Raw genomic sequence first — 18,199 nt, 5'->3', positions numbered from 1 at the left:
TTGGAATTACAGCTTCAGTTTCTTTCATGGTTATTGACCTGTTCTGGTTTTCCTTTTCTTTTTGAGTCAATTTTGATGATTTATATTTTTCTAAAAAATGGACCATTTTACAAAAATTGACAGTTTCCAAAAATTTTTGGCACAAGTATTCTTTAAGAGTTATAGTGTTATAATTTTATAAGTTTTTATTGTATCTGTAGCTTATGTCCCCTCTTTTCATTCCTAATACCATATATGTATGTCTTACCTCTATTTCTTGATCAGTCTTGTCTGAGGCTTGAATATTTTATCATTTTAATATATTCTTATTTATGAAAAATTATTATTATTTTTTTTAGAGAGAGAGAGAGGGAGAGAGCACATGTGCAAGCGGGTAGGGTGGGGCAGAGGGAGAGGGAGAGAGAGAATCTTAAGCAGGCTCCTTGCCTAGCACGGAACCAGTTGTGGGGCTCCATCTCATGACCCTGAGCTCATGACTTGAGCTGAAATCAAGAGTCAGACGGTTAACTTACTGAGCCATCCGGGTGCCCATTTAATACATTCATACACAAATATGTGTATATTTACATGTACATACATATATATATACACATATATATATATTTAAATATTTATTTACTTATTTTAGAGACAGAGGGATCGAGAGTGTTAGTGGGGTGAGGGGCAGAGACGGCGAGGGAGAGAATCTCAAGCCAACTCTCCACTTAGTGGGGAGCCCGATACAGGGTCTTGATCTCATGACCTGGAGATCATGACCCCAGCCAAAATCAAGAGTCCGGTGCTTAACTGACTGAGCCACTGAGGCTCCCCTTAATATATATATATATATTTTTAAAGATTTTATTTATTTATTTGACAGGGAGAGACAGCCAGAGAGAGAACACAAGCAGGGTAAGTGGGAGAGAGAGAAGCAGGCTTCCCGCCGAGCAGGGAGCCCGATGCGGGGCTCAATCCCAGGACCCTGGGATCATGACCTGAGCTGAAGGCAGACGCTTAATGACTGAGCCACCCAGGCGCCCCCCCTTAATATATTTTTTTAAAGTTATATTTTATCAGTCTTTAAAAAAACTCACTTTTGGATTTGGTTAGCATCTTTATTGTTTCTCTCTCTTTTATCTTTATTTTCTTTCTTATACCATCTTTGTCCTTTTTTTTACAGCCTCTTAAACACTATTTCTTATTTTTATAACATGTGTTTTTAAGGCTATAAATTCCCTTTTAACTATACTGCTATAGCTGATAAGTTTTGAGATGCAGTATTTCCATTGTTCAGTTCTAAATAGCTTGTAGCTTTTATCATAATTTCCTTTTTCACCAATGAATTATTTTGAAGTTTTTTTTTTTTTTTTTTGGTCTCCAAATTTTGGTGGGGTGGAGGGTTGGGGAACCACCTTTTCACTACTGATTTCTAAATTTGCTGCATGCATTCTGTATGATGTTTCTATTCCTTAGAATTTGTTGAGACTTCCTCTGTTTTATATATACATTTCTTATATAGATGGTCAGACTTATACATTATATTTTTCAAATGTTTGTTTGTTTGTTTTGATGTTTGATCTACCAGTTCTGAGAGAGTTGTATTAAAAGTATCTCACCCTGGGGCGCCTGGGTGGCTCAGTTGGTTAAGCATCCGACTCTTGATTTTGGCTCAGGTCATGATCTCAGGGTCATGGAGCCCCACAATGGGCTCTGTGCTGGGCATGGTGGGGCCTGCTTAATATTCTCTCTCTCCCTCTCTGCCCCTCCCCCCCCAACACTCTTATTCTCTCTTAAAAAAAAAAAGTCTCACCATGATTGTGGATATGTCATTTCCCTTGGTAATTTTATTAATATTTCTTTAGTTTGAGAGTACTCTTTGTAAATATACAGGCTTATGATTGTTATATCTTCTTTGTGGGTTGGTTCTTTTATCGTAAATAGGCTCCTTTTCATCCTTACTATGGGTTTTTGCCTCCAAGTCTATTTTGCTATTATGGCTGCTTTCTTTTGGTTAACTTGCCAAAATATCTTTTTCCATTCTTTGGTTTTCATCTTCCCTGTACCCTCGTGTTGTAGACCTGTTGCTTGTAAGCCATATGGAGCTAAAGTTTAGTAGACATATTTAATCTATTTATATATATATATTCATTACTGATTTATTTGGACTTATTTTTATTATCTTTCAATATTTTCCATTTGATATGCTCTTTCTTCCCTTTTTTTTTTTTTTTCTTCAAGTAATCTCTACGCCCAACACGGGGCTTAAACTCACAACCCCGAGATCGAGAGTCAGGTGCTCCACCGACTGAGCCAGCCAAATGCCCTGTCAAGCTTTTCCTTTGTTTTCCTCCGCCCCTACTTTTCTGCCTTCTATTGAACTGATCATATTTACTTTATTTCTCTTTGTCCTTCTCCTGGTTTGGAAGTTTACATTTTAGTCGTGATTGTCCTCAGATTTTTAGCAAATATACTTAATTTAATATTTTTCTAATAAAGTCTAAAATTAGTGAGTATTTCTGTCCTGCATAGGCAAACACCAAGAATCTTGGAACACTTTAATTTCCTTCTTAACTCCCTCCTCCCATGTCCCATGTTGTATTTGTCTAGTATTTTGATTATACCTCTTTAAAAAGACTTCGCTAAATCTGTTGTTTTTATATCTTTTATGGTTTAATAGTTTAGATTTACAAACATATTTTAACAATTTATGTGTTCACTATTACTTGTCGCTGCCCACTCCTTCCTCATGGGTTCCGTGTTTTTTTATGCTAAAATACTGCTTGATCCTGGGACCAGTTTTAGAGTTCCTGTCTCAGCTTGAGGTTTCTGTATTTCAGTGGTGGTACTCACTGGAACTCACATCCACACACAGAGCAACCTTAATGTTCTTATTCTCAGCATCCTACTTCCTGGCCACATTCCTGGAGCGTGATCTGAGTTTTCCAGTCCACGTTTGTAAGTGAAATTGACCCTTCTTGGCTGCTGGCTTTATGCACAGGATCTCCTTCCAGCTCCACAGGATGCATGGGTTTGGGGGCTCTCCTCTCATCCTCCCTGGGCACTACCATCTAGCCTCTAGCATATGTCTGGCCCAATATTCCTGTGGCTCACTTGGCTTAGATTCCCTCTCACTTCTTATGTTTTGATTTTCCTTTTTGTCTCTAGTACCTGAAGATATTGCTCTTCCTATTTTCAAGCGTGGTATAGCAGAAACACCTTTTGACTTTATTTTACCGGCATTTCTGTATGTTTGGGGGTGTGTGTGAGTGGGAGCTTCTTAAGTTAGTTCAGTCTACTCTATTGATCGGTTGTCTGGACCAGGCTGATAGCAGCAGATACAGAGAGAAGTGGACCAATTTGAGAAGCATTTTGGAGTGAAGTCACAGAAGGGCGGGGATAGGCAGAGACTGAGGTCTTCCTTGCTCTTGTGTAGGTATTTGTGAGGTCTTGGTGGGGTAAGCTGGGGAGGGGGAGATGGTGTTGGATGAATGTCTGAAGAACTGACTTGCCTGGGACAGGTGATCACACTAGGAACCCAAGGGGGTGACAGGTGGGGAGTGGAGAAATCTGGCGCGTGTCTCTGGCCAGGCTCCCTTGCCTGTCTGCTGTGGGCATCCTTCGTTATACACCTGCACTGTCCTTTCTGTCCCTTATGTCCCTGGCACTTTAAGTCTGACTTACCACACACCATGCCCCAAATGGTACATAAAAACGAGCCATGACTACCAGCCGCCTCTCTAGGCAAACATCCAGGAGCTCCCCACCTGCTGCCGCTCCATTTTCTTGGACTCTCTTGTCCTTACTCCTGTCTCACTGGTCCCAGGATCTGTTGTCTCTCTCTGCGCATTGGTTTTAGAAATTGCCAGGGAGGAAAAGTCTCTCCTTTTCCGCCTTTCAGTGTGTTCCCTGCCAACCTGTTGGGTGAAGAATTCAGATTTATTGCTCCTTATACCTGTCGTCGGTGGGTTTTTCCAGTTGCCCACCATCAGTGACTTGGCTTGGAAATACACAGCGATGGTTGTTGGTGCTTCTTTACTTCCATCTCCACTGTACCCCCACTCAATATTCATTTGCCCAGATAGTTATTGGATCCCTATTATTTGTCAAGTACTTTGCTGGGCACCGAGGATACACAGGTGGGTGGAACCAGACAGCCCTTGCCTGTGAGGCATACTGCCATGTTAATCCGAGAAGCGCATAAATGACGTACAAGTATAGCTGTGGTGGTGCCACAAAGGAGAGGTTTGTGCATAGTGAGAGTGTGCCACAGGGGGCTCTGACCTAGTCAGAGTGGTTTGGTGTGACTTCCCCGAGGAAGTGACATTTAGGCAGAGATCTTAACGAACAATTAACACAATTTTACAAGGTGAACAAGAATTAACTAGGTGGAAGTGGGAGATGAGAGTGTTCTAGGCAGAAGGAACAGCATGTGCTAAGGCCCTGTGGTGGGAAGGAGCATACTTAAGGATCAGTTACCAGCGCTGCCACAGGGCATCCTACAGCACCTATCTACGCAGACCCAGCATACTCTGGGCCAGGATAAAAGAATGCATCAGATGTCCTTGCTAAATATTGGAAGAGTGTTCCTGGGGCCCTTTAAGAACATAGAAACCAGGTGATTTTTGCCTCAAACGCACTCTAACTATGGGGATCCCCTGTATCTTTTACCTCTAGGTCCTTCCTACTAAGACCTTATCTTAAATTCAAGATTTAGCAAAAACAAACAAAATAAATGAACAAAATACAACAGAATGCTCAGTTAAATTTGGTTATCAGATAAACCATGAAAAATTTTTAGTATAAGTAGTTCACAAATATTGCATGAGATGTGCTAAAAAATTATGTTATTTATCTGAAATTCAAATTCAAGAGGGAGTCCTGTATTTTATCTAACAACCCTACTTGTAACCAACTGAGCCCAAACAGGGCCAGCTGGAGAACTCTACGTAGGAAGGCCGCCCCCTCCCTACCACCGCTTCCTTAGCATCATGGTAATTTCTGGCCTTGGGACCTTTGGCATGGCATATACTGAAAGAATAGAGCCCCTTGAGGCCCGGGAAGGAAGCTTCCATCCTCGTGAATTTTTTTTTTTTTTAAGATTTTGTTTATTTGTCAAAGAGAGAGAGAGCACAAGCAGGGGGAGCGGCAGGCAGAGGGAGAAGCAAGCTCCCTGCTGAGCAATGATGCAAGTCCCGATGCGGGACTCGATCCCAGGACTCTGGGATCATGACCTGAGCCGCAGGCAGACGCTTGACTGACTGAGCCGCCCAGGCGCCCCTTCATGAATTTGTACTCCCAGAGCAGTCATGCGAAAACAATGCACTGTGGATTGACCACGAGCCCTGGGTGTGGACATTGCCTGCATTCCTCAGCCTTCTACTGAAGGACGGTTCCTGACTGACCTATGGCTCTTCCTAAATCCCCCACCCTGGCCCCACCTCGGCATCACTGTCACAGCCCCCAGGCTGGGGTGGTAGACTCAGGGCCCCCAACTGATTATATGTTTAAGCCCTTAGATGCTTTTCCAGAGAGGGGGCTAGTATCATTGCTGAAATGCTACTGCCCTTCGCCCCTCCCTGCCCAGTGCCCCCTCCCACCCCTGCCAGCCTGCTGCCAAATACTCTTCGTAAAGCCTCTTGACAACTCCTGGATGTGGAGACTTCCTTGGACACTGTGTCTCTTGGGATAAACCAGTTTCTTCCTAGAGCCCTTTGTGTTATCCCTTAGAGAATCACAGTAGAAATGTCACCCTGAAATAACCATGTAACAACTTCTAGAATCATCAGGAATGTGATCATTGTCACCCCAAAGAGCTCGAGGGGGGAGGCCTCCTCAACCTTGTTAAAAAGCTTGGGGAGAAAAATATTGTGACAGGCATTGTTATGAATTAGTGATGATTCACAACTGAGGCCGGTTTCTATCCTGTGTTTACAGCTGTTGTGAAGACCACAGCAAATATTGCCAAATCCAGAACTAAATAGGGACATAAGCTTTGGACTTCACTACCCTGAAAATTCATCTGTTATCGTTAGGATTAGGTTTGGCTGTGAGTTCCAGAAAACCCCCAAGATGACAGTTTATTTCTCTCTTGCTTAGAAGTCCAGAGATTCAGTTGAGAGCTGGTAGGTGCTGTGCAGTGTCAGGACCCGGGCTCCTTCTATCTTATTGCTTCTCCATTCTTAGCACTTGGCTTCCATCTCATATTCCCAGATGGCTGCTAGAGTCCAGCCATTGCGTCTGCATTCTGGTCATCAGGGAGGAGGAAGGAACAAAAAATGGCACATTTTCCTTTTAAGAACATTTCCTGGAAGTTGCACATACCCTTTTGTTTTTATCCTGTAAGCTAGAACTTAGCCATATGGCTCTACCAGAGAAACTGGTAAAAGAGTCGTTACTCGAAGTGGCCATGTGTCCAGCTTCAAATTGTGGGATTCTATTACTGAGGAAGAAAGGGAGAATGGATATTGGGGGATGAATAGTGATCTCTACCATCCTTCCTTCCAACCAACCAATCCACCAACCGACCCACCAACAAACCCACCCACCAACCAACCCACCAACCACTCAGCCAGCATTTATGTGAGGAATGGCTCTATTTATAAGGGAGACAAATGCAAATTACTAACTATAATACAATGTGCTTTGGAGTATAAAAGAGGTTTTATTCCGAATGCTGTGTGAGAACAGATGGAAGTGATCAGCAGCAATCACAATGATTAATAACTACAATGCCCTCGCTGGGTTCTCAGTGCTACATTCCCATTATTGTATTTGTCCAGCTTCTTTTCTTTTCAGTGAGAGCTACAAACCTCTCTGCCTCTCAATATAATAGCTAACATTTACAATGGGTAGGCCAGGTGCTGGTCTAAATTCTTTACATATGTTATCTCATGAGAATTCTGTGATCATTTTCACTGGTAGACAAGGAAACTGAGGCACAAGCCATAGAGCTGAGTTTTGACTCCAGGCAGTCTGGTTCCAGGGTGCATGTGCTAACCACTTTGCTGGGTTGCTTCCCCTAAAGCTGCTCATTCTCATTTCTTCCCTGACCGCCCCCCAGCCCCCAAATTTCCAGAAGACCACTTCCCTATTCACTTCCCTGTAATGATTGTGGTCATCTGGTGGGACTGTCTCCACTTCTGGACCAACTCCCAACTTCCTTGCCTCCCTTCCCTTGCCTCTGCCACCAGTCCTGCCCGAGGTTGAGGCATATCTCCCCAATTACAGCCACCCCTCTCCCTCAGTCCTGGGGAGGCAGTGGAGTGGACTGGAGTGGTGTAAGCACTGGCCTCCTCAGCTAGACTGGGTTAAAGTGATAACTGTCTGATCGTAAGAGTCCACTTTCTTCTTTAAACCTCAGTTTTCTCTTCTGTAAATAGGGATGATACTAACACTCTTACCGTGGGACCGATTCTGAGGATTGAGCATGTTTCTGTGCAAAATACTTAGTCTAGCGCATACTAAGTGCTCAAAGGATGTTATTCTTTATTTATACTCCTTATGTTTGGTCCTTGGACTACCGCCTCTTTCTTCTCAATCTTTAATCGATTTCTCTTTACAGGTTGTGTTAGTTTCCTATTGCTGCTGTAATAAATGATCACAAATTTAGCAGCATCATATAATACAGTATTATTGTCTTACATTTCTAGGGGTCAGAAGTCTGAACTGTGTTTCACTGAGTTAAAATCAAGGCGTTGGCAGGACTGATGCCTTCTGGAGCTCTGGGAAGATTCTGTTTTGTCCCTTTTTCCTGTTTATAGAGGTTATCCACAGTCCTTGGCTCATAGCCCCCTGCTGTCTTCAGAGCCCCAGTGGCAGGTGGAGTCCCCACGTTACATCATTCCGGCCTTGATCCTGTCGTCCCATCTCCTCTGATTCTGGCTTACCTCTCTCCCTCTGTCACTTACAAGGACCTTGATGATTAAATTGGACACACCTGGATAATCCAGACTCTTCTCGTCTTCTCAGGATCCTTAATATAATCATATCAGCAAAGTCCCTTTTGCCATGGATGGTAACCTATTCAGAGCTTCCAGGAGCTAGGACGTGGACCTCTTCAATCATTATTCTGCATACCCTGCAGTTTCTCTCCTCTCGAGATACGGCATGGGAGAACCATCCTAAATAAAACATCCCTCTCTTCCTCTCCCTCACCCAGCTTTATTGAGATATAATTGACAAATAACCAAAATATCCCTCCCATAAAGGTACACTGTCTTTTCTTTTCCTCCTTTCTCAACCAAGCTCTTTGAAAGAATTGTCTTGCCTAGTTTTCTAGACCTCCTGCCAACCTCCTGCCATCTGTGTCAGCCCCCATACTCCACTAAACTGACTCTTGCCCTGGTCCCCAGTGGCTTCTATTTTGCCATAGCAGCGGACACCTTTAATTCTCGACTGGCTGCATATTCCATGTTGATTATCATTCCTTCCTGAGACCCTTCTGTCTCCTCTCTGCCTTTAGGTGACTTTGCCCTGGTTTCCTTCCTCTTCCTCTCTGGCTTAGACACCTCTGGGGCTATATTGTCTCCACCCGCCCCTGAAATGTCAGTGTTCCCCAGGGCTTTGCATCTTTGTTTCATTGCTCTTTTCTTGGGTGATCACATCACACTGCTGGTTTTATTATTTATTTTTATTTTTGATTTTTAAAAAGATTTTATTTTTGGGCGCCTGGGTGGCTCAGTCGTTAAGCGTCTGCCTTCGGCTCAGGTCATGATCCCAGGGTCCTGGGATCGAGCCCCGCATCGGGCTCCCTGCTCGGCGGGAAGCCTGCTTCTCCCTCTCCCACTCCCGCTGCTTGTGTTCCCTCTCTAGCTGTCTCTCTCTGTCAAATAAATAAATAAAATCTTAAAAAAAAAAAAAAGATTTTATTTTTAAGTCCTCTCTATACCCAACATGGGGCTCGAACCCAGGACCCCAAGATCAAGAGCCGCACACGCCACTGACTGAGCCAGCCAGGTGTTTCTCACTGCTGGTTTTATTATTTTATTTTAATTCTTCCAAATTTTTATTTAAATTCAAGTTAGTTAATATATAGTGTAGTTTTGGTTTCAGGAGAATTTTTTTTAAGATTTTTATTTATTTGAGAGAGAGAGAGCGAGCACGTGAGTGGGGAGGGGCAGAGGGGGAGGGAGAAAGAATCTGAAGCCGACTCTGCACTGAGCATGGAGCCTGATGTGGGGCTCGATCCCACAGCCCTGAGATCATGACCTGAGCCGAGACCAAGAGTCAGACACTTAACTGACTGAGCCACCCAGGTGCCCTCAGGAGTAGAATTTAGTGATTCATCTTTTACATACAACACCTAGTGCTCATTACATCAGGTGCCCTCTGTAATGCCCATCACCCATTGAGCCCATGTCCCCACCTACCTCCCCTCCAGCAACCCTCAGTTTGTTCTCTCTAGTTAAGAGTCTCTTATGGTTTGCCTCACACTGCTGGTTTTAAACACCACTTGCACAAGGTTGACCGACTCCTGCTGGAACTGTGCCAATCCCTGGCCCCCAGCTGGGAATGTTGGTGAAGACTGTGCTTCTAGTCATCCCATGAGCTTCTCAACTTTTTTGGTCTTCCTTGAGGCAGGCATAGTGAAGAGACCTCATTGAAGTTGTGACTTGAGAACCATGAAGCCTAAGGCACTTACCCATGCTTCTGTTCCAGACCACGTAGCCTGTTTCCACCCAGACTGGATGTGACCTTCTCAGGACCCCTCAGAGGCTAGGTGAAAGGTAGCATGCGCAGTGGTGCTGAAGGACAGATCCATGTTTTGTGGGGGGACCAGGGAAGCAGACAGGGAAGACGGGCCTTCGATGATGTCTTTTCTGGGGCAAGCCCCACCTGTACCTGTGTGGTTTGCAACTGCTGGAGCTCTGAAGGAGCCAAAGGTGAACTGGAGCTCAGAGGCATGAAAATATTTGCGGTGGAGCCAACATGCATCCAAATAGTTCAGTTAGACACACAAGACTCTCACCTGAAACAGAGAACAATTTAACGGAACAGTGGGGCTGCTTCCACATGCAAGAAGGCTGCTGAGGGAGGTACAGTGCTGAGGATGGTCTTGGGGGCAGTCAGGAGGCTCACAGAGGAAGAGATGACTGGAGGCAGGAATGGACAGGGAGGGAGGAGGAGGAAGGCCATTTTAGAAAGGGGAATAGCACATGCAAAGGCTTAGAGTCAGGGCCAGCATCGTCTACTTGGGGAACAAGGAGAATGCAGGGGGGATGAGGTTGGAGAGGAGGACTGCTTCCAGAGTCGAGGCTAGCATTGGGTGAATGCCAGCAGAGGAAACTTGAACTTTTTCTGGTTGGCGGTGGGGAGCTGTGGAAGAGTTTTGGGCAGGGGAGTGAGTGGGCAGAGGTCAGCTTTAGGAAGACTGCTCCAGATCTGAGCGGATTGGTGAGGGAATGTTGGGCCCCTGATCTGAAAATATGCAAGGTATAATTTTTGAGAGAGGAAGTACCTTGGTGATTATTGGTCCATTCCTATCATTTTATATCATATATATGTGTGCATGTGTATTTATATATAATAATATGTATCATATTAATATATTTTACACACACACACACACACACACACACACTAGATGGAGGGTGAGTGACTTCCCAAAGGCACATGGCAACAAAGCCAGCATTAGAACTCAGATCTGACTCCTCATCTAGTGCTTTTCTTTTGTGCTGAGTGGAGATGGAGGTGTCTTGAAAGGAGGCTGATCTGATACCAAGGAAGAGGGTGGTACAATCCTGACCAGGGCAGGACAGGGCGGATGCCGGGGTGAAGACCATGTGGGAGGCAATGCAGATATGTTCTCGCTTTCTCTCTCTCTCTCTGGGTGGGGGTGGGGACACAGGGCTTGTTGGAGACTGCACATGAGTGCATCTCTCTTTCCTGGGTCCTGCAGCATCCTTCTGGGCCTGGTTTCTATGGCAACAGGCTCCCAGCAGGCAGCCCGCCAGCTGGAGGGAAGCAGGCAGGCAAGGCAGGCAGGCAGAGAAGGCCTGGGCAGCAAGAGGAAGGCTGAAGTTGTGGGGGTTGGAGGAGACTCCGGGGAAGCTGGAGGGGTCTGCCAAGAGTTGGCCCCCCAAGTCCCTCTCTCTTCAGACCATAATGGGGTGGAGGTGGTTTAAGACACGTGGGTCTTTCTTTTATGGTCCTGAAATTTCCAGACGTCAAACTTTTGTTCACCTCTCCCCACCACCCCCACATCTCCTGACTCCCACTTCTTCAAGGATTGTCTGACCCCAGCTCCATGCACTTCAGGGGCCACGGACTTCTGCATAGCAAAGAACTCTGAACTGTTGGGGGAGCGGTGACAAAGAACCAGGCCAACTGACTTTCCGTTTTGCAGAGGATTTGCATATTAACTCAAAAACAAGAAATTTCCAGGCCCTGTGTCATTCCTGCCAACAACTTAATTCAACTCCACTGGCGCTGGCTGACCATGTCTGGCCAGGCTCTGGGCTGGGCTGTGGGGGTCCCTAGAGGAGAAGTCCTTTCAGCTGCAGGCTCCTCCCACCCTGGCCACTCCAAGGCAGTTCTTTCTGATGTTCTAGCCGCTGGTGTGGTGGAAAGTGCTTGGGCTGAGAAGCCAGCGGCCCTCGGTCTAAATCCTGGCTAGCTACTTTGTAGCCGGGTGACCACCCATCTGGGCTTTAGTTTACTCATTTCTGAAGGGCTGAAGACAAAAACCCATGCAGCTGGTGTAAAGTAGCAAAGACACACTATTTGTTAAAATGCTGAAATACTTCAGTAGTCACTGGGAAAGAGCCACCACCCTGGCCCCTCTCTTGCCCTTCTGCTCTGCCCCACAGTCCAGCTTCTGCAGGCCATGCTCTAGAACTCTGGGTGTGTCCATTCTGATCCATACATGCCAGCATCTTTTCTGCCCCTGGGGTACAGACTGTTAGATGTTTTGAATATCACCCCTGTCCAGAGGCAATGCAACAGGAATTCTGTACCCACCAGCAGGGACTGGTATATTTAAAGGTCGTGGGTTAATGTCCATCCCATTGTAGGTTTCTTTCCTCATTCCTTTTCCTTTTGGCCTGGGGTGGGGTGAGGGGGCTTGTGAGGGTGGGGATGAGACTGGGCAGGGGCAGCGATGACAGCCACCTCTCTCGCCAGGCGGGCAAGGTTCAAGCGCTCCAACAGTGTGACGGCGGGTGTGCAGGCAGACCTGGAGCTGGAGGGCCTGGCCGGCCTGGCCACAGTGGCCACAGAAGACAAGGCCCTGCAGTTCGGACGCTCCTTCCAGAGGCACGCTTCTGAGCCCCAGCCCGGGCCCCGGGCCCCCACCTACTCAGTCTTCCGCACGGTCCACACGCAGGGCCAGTGGGCCTACCGCGAGGGCTACCCACTGCCGTATGAGCCGCCGGCCGCCGACGGGTCGCCAGGCCCTGCCCCTGCCCCCACCCCCGGCCCCGGGTCCAGCCGCCGTGACTCCTGGATGGAGCGCGGCTCACGTAGCCTCCCCGACTCAGGCCGCACGTCCCCTTGCCCACGGGACGGCGAGTGGTTCATCAAGATGCTGAGGGCAGAGGTGGAGAAGCTGGAGCACTGGTGCCAGCAGATGGAGCGCGAGGCGGAGGACTATGAGTTGCCCGAGGAGAGTGAGTGAGGGACCCTGCGTGCGCGGAGGGGTCCCCGCTGGGCTGGGCGGGGAGCAGTGGAACGCCAGCGCCCTCCGCTTGGGCTCGAGTGTGCCTCCGCATGGTTTGCTTCTTTGGCCTGGATATCCGTGGGCCCCCTTGGCCGCAGGGCATGCTGGGAGCTCTTGGAAGGAAGTGGGGAGCAGCTTCAGAGGCCCGGGTGGGACTGGGCAAGTGACCAGGTGGAAGGGCTGGGCCTCTTAGGAGATGGGGCCAGTCCAAGTCACCCAGTCCTTGGGGCTCAAGGGGACTCTATTCCCATCTGGCTGGTGTGGGAGTCCAGGTCTGATCTAGGGAGTAGGACCACACTTCAAGGCGGAGGATGAGCCAGTGCCAAGGTCAGATCACTGTCTGAGACCTGGGTGAAGGAGATTCCACCCGAAGACATGGCCCTGGACTGAGGGAGGCCATGGCCCTTCCCTGCAAGTCCATCTGAGGGGAGACGTGGCCATACCTCAGAATCCCTAAGTTGATGGGATAGTGACTAGGAAGACAAGAGTCATGCACATGAAATTTTCAGTAACCCTGGATGAGCCAAGGAGTCATATACTGATGAGTGACAAAGTTCTACCGATGGGTGGTCATTGAGCTAGTGCCTGGGTAAGCCTGAAGGGCCAGGCTGGGGCTAGTTCCCCTCTGTTCCATGGCATTGGAGGAAAGAAGGACACAGGAGGATAAGTGCTTAAGAAATGGAGGTTGTGTGAAGAAACACTGGTGTCTGAGGATATAGTCTTCTTGGTGCCATGGGATAGGAGCCACTTGTTACGAACTTGAGGATGGGATGGGGAGGGCCTGGAGGGGACAGCCTGACAGAGAGTGCAGGATAAGGCAAGGTTGAGTCATTCAGGGCAGACTTCCTGAGGCTGGGAAAGGAGAGGCATCCGTCCCTCCCCCTCAATCTCCTCCTGCTCCCCAGTCCTGGAGAAGATCCGCAGTGCGGTGGGCAGCACACAACTTCTCCTGTCCCAGAAGGTTCAGCAGTTCTTCCGGCTGTGTCAGCAAAGCATGGTGAGTGCCCGTGGGCCGGAGCCCACCAAGGGTGTATATTCCTGGAGGTGAGACCAGGTGTTTGTGCTCAAGATGGAGAGGCCTGGGCTCTTTCTTGTCTTCCTGCCTCCCACCCCCCAACGCCACTGTCCCAGGCTGAGCTTCCTGACGGGGAGGGTGGATGGGGCATTCTCTGGTCCTGGCTGGGGAGCAGATCTTCCTGACTGGCCGCCTCTCCTCTGTCTCCCTCCACTGAAGGACCCCACTGCGTTCCCCGTGCCCACCTTCCAGGACCTGGCGGGTTTTTGGGACCTCCTGCAGCTCTCCATTGAGGATGTGACCCTCAAGTTCCTGGAGCTACAGCAACTCAAGGCCAACAGCTGGAAACTCCTGGAGCCTAAGGTAGGGGGAGAGTCCCTTCAAGCCAAGAGGCCAGACCCTGGAAAATGCCCTTCCCCACAGAGGGCCTGTGTGGGGAGAGGAAGGGAGCTGAGGGCATTCATGGGCAGCAAAGGCAGCCCTGGACCGGTGAGGGTGACCATCTTCTTCTAATACGACCACATTCTTGGTCACTGCCATCTGCTTGGCCCTGTGCCCATCACTGCCTGAGCTGCCAGAACCCCGAGGTGGCTGCAGCCCCCTCGGACCAGCTGTAGTCTGAGGGAGCAGAACTAGAGCTTTCAGAAGAGGGGCTGCCCTTAGCTTGGAGCTAGGCACGGAGGGGATCTTGGGGGGCCTCACAGACGTTGTCTGTGATGAGGCCCAGAGGCCTGGTAGCGAACCCCCATTGCCCTGCGTGAGTCGGGGCCGCGCATTCCTCCCGACTGGCGGGAAATCGCCCACTTCCCACCCACGTCCCCGGAGGAGCGAGCCCTCGGATGCGAGTTGTCACGAACGGCGCCACCGGGGGGCGCCCGGATTCGTAATTTTTAACGAAAAGTGGCTTTTGACCTTGTCCCAGGCACACCTGGGGCTTCCGGCCGCCCTCCCGCGTCGGAGCCGCGCGGTGTCGGTCCCCAGGGGCGGCGGGGGCGCGAGCGGGGGACTGGGGGAGAGACCCCGCCCCCAGACTGACCCGCCGCCCCCTCTCCCAGCAGGAGGAGAAGAAGGTCCCTCCGCCGATACCAAAGAAGCCCTCGCGGGGCCGGGGCGTGCCGGTGAAGGAGCGCTCCCTGGACTCGGTGGACCGGCAGCGGCAGGAAGCGCGCAAGCGGCTCCTGGCGGCCAAGCGCGCCGCCTCCTTCCGCCACAGCTCGGCCACCGAGAGCGCCGACAGCATCGAGATCTACATCCCCGAGGCCCAGACCAGGCTGTGACCGGCCCGGCCCGCCCAGCCCGGGCCAGGGCCCGCAGTTTTCTACCCGTACTGTACACCCAGCGTCGAGGTCACTGTGAACGCGGGCCGCACCGTGCGCCCGCCCGGCCGGCACCGCACGCCCCGGCCCCTCCTGCCCGTCACACTCTCGTGGGTTTTTTACCTTCCTGACCCCACGCGAAGGAGCCCGGGCTGGGCTGGGGGCCGTGCCTCTCCGCCCTGCGCCCCCACCTGGACCCCCTTCTTTCCTGGTCCGACGCTTCGTCCCCACCTCCTCCCCAGGGGCACCATCTCTGCCATTACTTCCCCCACCACGGGCCAGGCCGGGCCGGGTCCCCCATCTGGGCTCTGCGTCCCCCTCTCCCCCCCACCCCGCGGGGCTGGGCTTCGTGGGGATCAAGCTTCGTGGCTTTTTATGAAGAATCCCGAACCCCACCTAGGAGCCTGCCCCACCCTCCCAGGGGCTCCACACTCAGCCCTCAGCCCAGGGACCGCAGTGGCTGGACCAACCCAGGACCAGGGCGCCTGGGCCTCTCCCCTTTCCCAGCTGCTGGGGAGGGGAGATGGGGCTTCCCCTCACCACACCTGTGGCTGTTCCCACATCCCCTTGAGTATCCCAGGAAAAATAAAACGGCAGAACTGCACTCGAGCCGGCTGCTCTCTCCAGAAGGAGCCACCTCTGCCCCGTGCGTGGGAGCCGGGAGTGTGGGGGGGGAGGGGAGGGGGCAGGGGAATGGGGGGGGTGGGTGGGGGAGTGGAGGGAGGGGAGGCCAGGAGCCACTCTCCGTTTGGGGAGAGTGTGGTAACCTGGGCGAGCTGGGCAAAGGGGATTCGGCCCCCTGGTGGCCACAGAAGGACCTGAGCCCTCCTGGAGGGGCCCAGGGGCGGTGAAGAGGGGAGGGTGTTTTCCTCACCACTTCTAGTTCAGTCCATTTGTCTTTCTGCCCCCCAGTGCTCCCAGGCTTTCCCGCAACCGGGCAGCCCAGAGCCCAGTGCCTGGCCCACCGGCCTGTGCTCAATAAACAGGGAGTGCTGTTATTCTTAGATGCGGATGGATACTGGTTTCCCTTCCCCTAAGGGTCCCGTGTTATCTCTGCTCAGCTCATTCCTGATCAGCAGCAGAAACGCTGTTCGATTTAGTGTTGTCACCTTTTCTGATGCCTCCTCTGGGTGGGCACTCTGGTGGCGGCCCAGGAGGAGAATGGAACTTTCCTGGGAAGCTAAGTAGCAACGCCCAGCTAGTAGTGCTGGCTAATGTTTATGGGATGTTTGCTCTGGGTCAGGCGGTGGGGTGGAGGGGGAGTGCTTTACATGAATGTAGCTCATCCTTAGGACAGATGACAAAGCTGAAGCTCAGGAGAGGTTCAGTGACCTGTCCAAAGTCACAGGCAGGGCTAGGAGTGGCGGCCCCAGGTCTGTTTCATGCTAAACCGGGAGCTTTTTAGCTCTACAGCTTTCAGAGTCCCGAAAGGGTTTGATGGCAGCCCCCACCCGGTCTGGCAACCCCACCCATTGCTTGGGGTTGATGTGTCACCCTGAGGCAGGAAGAAGAGCCATCCAAGGCTTCGACTGCCCTTCTGGGCCACACTGGACTGGACAATTCTCATTCATTTATTCAGCAGGCATTTATCAAGAACCACTGTTGGCACTGGCCAGCACCTGGGAGATAGCCCTGAACGAGTGTAATTTCTACTCTTATGGTGCTAATGGTCTTATGGGAAAAACAGACAAGTGAACAAGCAGTTACAGAATAAGGGTGAGTGCTGGAAAGAGCCACTGGAGGAGGACCAGCGCTGGGAAGAATGTTCTAAATCAGACAACAGCTATGCAAAGGCCAGGAGGAGAAAGAGCATCGGGAGTGCAGAGGCAGGACCATGCTGGGCTTTTCGGTCAACTTGAGGTGGGTGGGCCTGCGTCCCCAGAGCCATGGGGAGCCACGGAAGGCTTTTGAACAGGAGAGGGGCATGAACAGCTATTTTATAGGCCAGTGTGGGAGACTGCTTGAAAAGCAAGAGGTTGTACACACACACTTATATGAGACCACTGGAAGGTGGAGAGGAGCCCCATGTGATCCAAATTCCCGAAAGTGAGTCAGCTTGGAGCTGATCCCACACAGATTCCTGGGCCCTGTCCAAGACTGTGAATAGACTCTCTGCCCCCAAACGAGTTTTTAACAAGTGTGCCAGGTGATTTTGATGGGCAGCCAGGTTTGAGAACACTTAGGTTGGATGATCGTCCAAAAGTTTCCACTGGAAATACCCATTTGTCTATTTCCCCTAGACTTGCCAAGTGAGCCTTTAGCTGGGTCACTTCACCTCTCTGAGACTGAGTTTTCTCATCTCTAAAACTGAGACGTGGGCAAGGTTTGTACTAGATGATACTCAGAGCAATCCTTGAAGCCGATATTGTTGTTACCATCATTTATAGGTGAGAAAACTAACACTCTGAGAGTTTAAACAATTTACCCCAAATCACAAAGCTGAGAAGTGGCTGAGTCTGAGTTTAACCTTCTATACTATACAGCTCTTTATGGCTCTATGTCTTTTCCTAGAAACTGGGCCACGTTTCCCAGGACCAGGAGGTATACGGGATGGGCACAGAGGAGCAGGGCAGCCCTGAATGAATGTAGTGGGCATCTTGCTACAGACTGACATCTAAATCTCCCCATGTGGAGCTGATGTGCTGTGGAGTCTTTGGATGCTGAGGGCTGGGGAGTTGTGCTGGGCTCCATGGACAAGTGAAGGATTAGATCCAGTCCCTGTGCTTTTCAATTGCTCCCAGGTGGCCATAGTCAGGCACATAAAGAGAATGGCACGTACCGAGGGAGGCTTCTCCCAGAGGGGCTGAGGATACCAAAGGAGGAGGCCTCTAGCAGTCAGTTGAGTCTTTCTGCAAGAAGGGTCTTTTGAACTGGGTCTTGCAGGATGAGTTAGAGTTTTGCAGCAGAGGAAGAGAGGGAGGACATTCATTTCAGGCAGAGGGACCAGCTTGGGCAAATGCATGGTAGGGTATGTCTGTGTGTGTGGGATCATGGGAAGAGCAGAGACTGGAGGTTGGTGACAGGCTCGGACAGGGGTATAGAGGGCATAGAGGAGATGTGGCCAGAAGGGACCCATGTTCCAGAAGAGAGGGGGTTTAAGCCGGAGATTTCACTTTTTTTTTTTTTTAAGATTTTATTTATTTGAGAGAGAGAGAGAGCAAGTGTGCACAAGCAGGGGGAATGGGAGAAGGAGAAGCAGGCTCCCCACTGAGCAGGGAGGCCAATGCAGGGCTC

General features: G+C 50.1%; 1 protein-coding gene across 4 annotated transcripts in view; it reads left to right on the top strand.

Moving 5' to 3' along the window:
- The window catches only part of DLGAP3 (DLG associated protein 3), a 63,120-nt gene extending 47,551 nt beyond the window's left edge, over positions 1–15,569 (top strand). For 3 of the 4 annotated variants that reach the window (XM_081818046.1, XM_081818047.1, XM_031027311.2), the window contains 4 exons: positions 12,100–12,584; positions 13,540–13,631; positions 13,869–14,012; positions 14,705–15,569. In XM_081818046.1, the coding sequence (XP_081674172.1) occupies positions 12,100–12,584; positions 13,540–13,631; positions 13,869–14,012; positions 14,705–14,926 (943 nt within the window). In that variant the 3' untranslated portion in view covers positions 14,927–15,569. The remainder of the gene's footprint in view (positions 1–12,099; positions 12,585–13,539; positions 13,632–13,868; positions 14,013–14,704) is intronic. The other variant, XM_006732562.3, reaches the window with a different exon arrangement.
- The last annotated feature ends 2,630 nt before the right edge of the window (positions 15,570–18,199 follow it).

The sequence above is a fragment of the Leptonychotes weddellii genome, chromosome 4 (genome assembly GCF_054177405.1).
Source record: "Leptonychotes weddellii isolate Sample4059 chromosome 4, ASM5417740v2, whole genome shotgun sequence".
In the NCBI taxonomy this organism is placed as follows: Eukaryota; Metazoa; Chordata; class Mammalia; order Carnivora; family Phocidae; genus Leptonychotes; species Leptonychotes weddellii.
The sequence above is the reverse complement of the archived record's forward strand: the minus strand, read 5'-3'. Positions and strand labels throughout refer to the sequence as shown.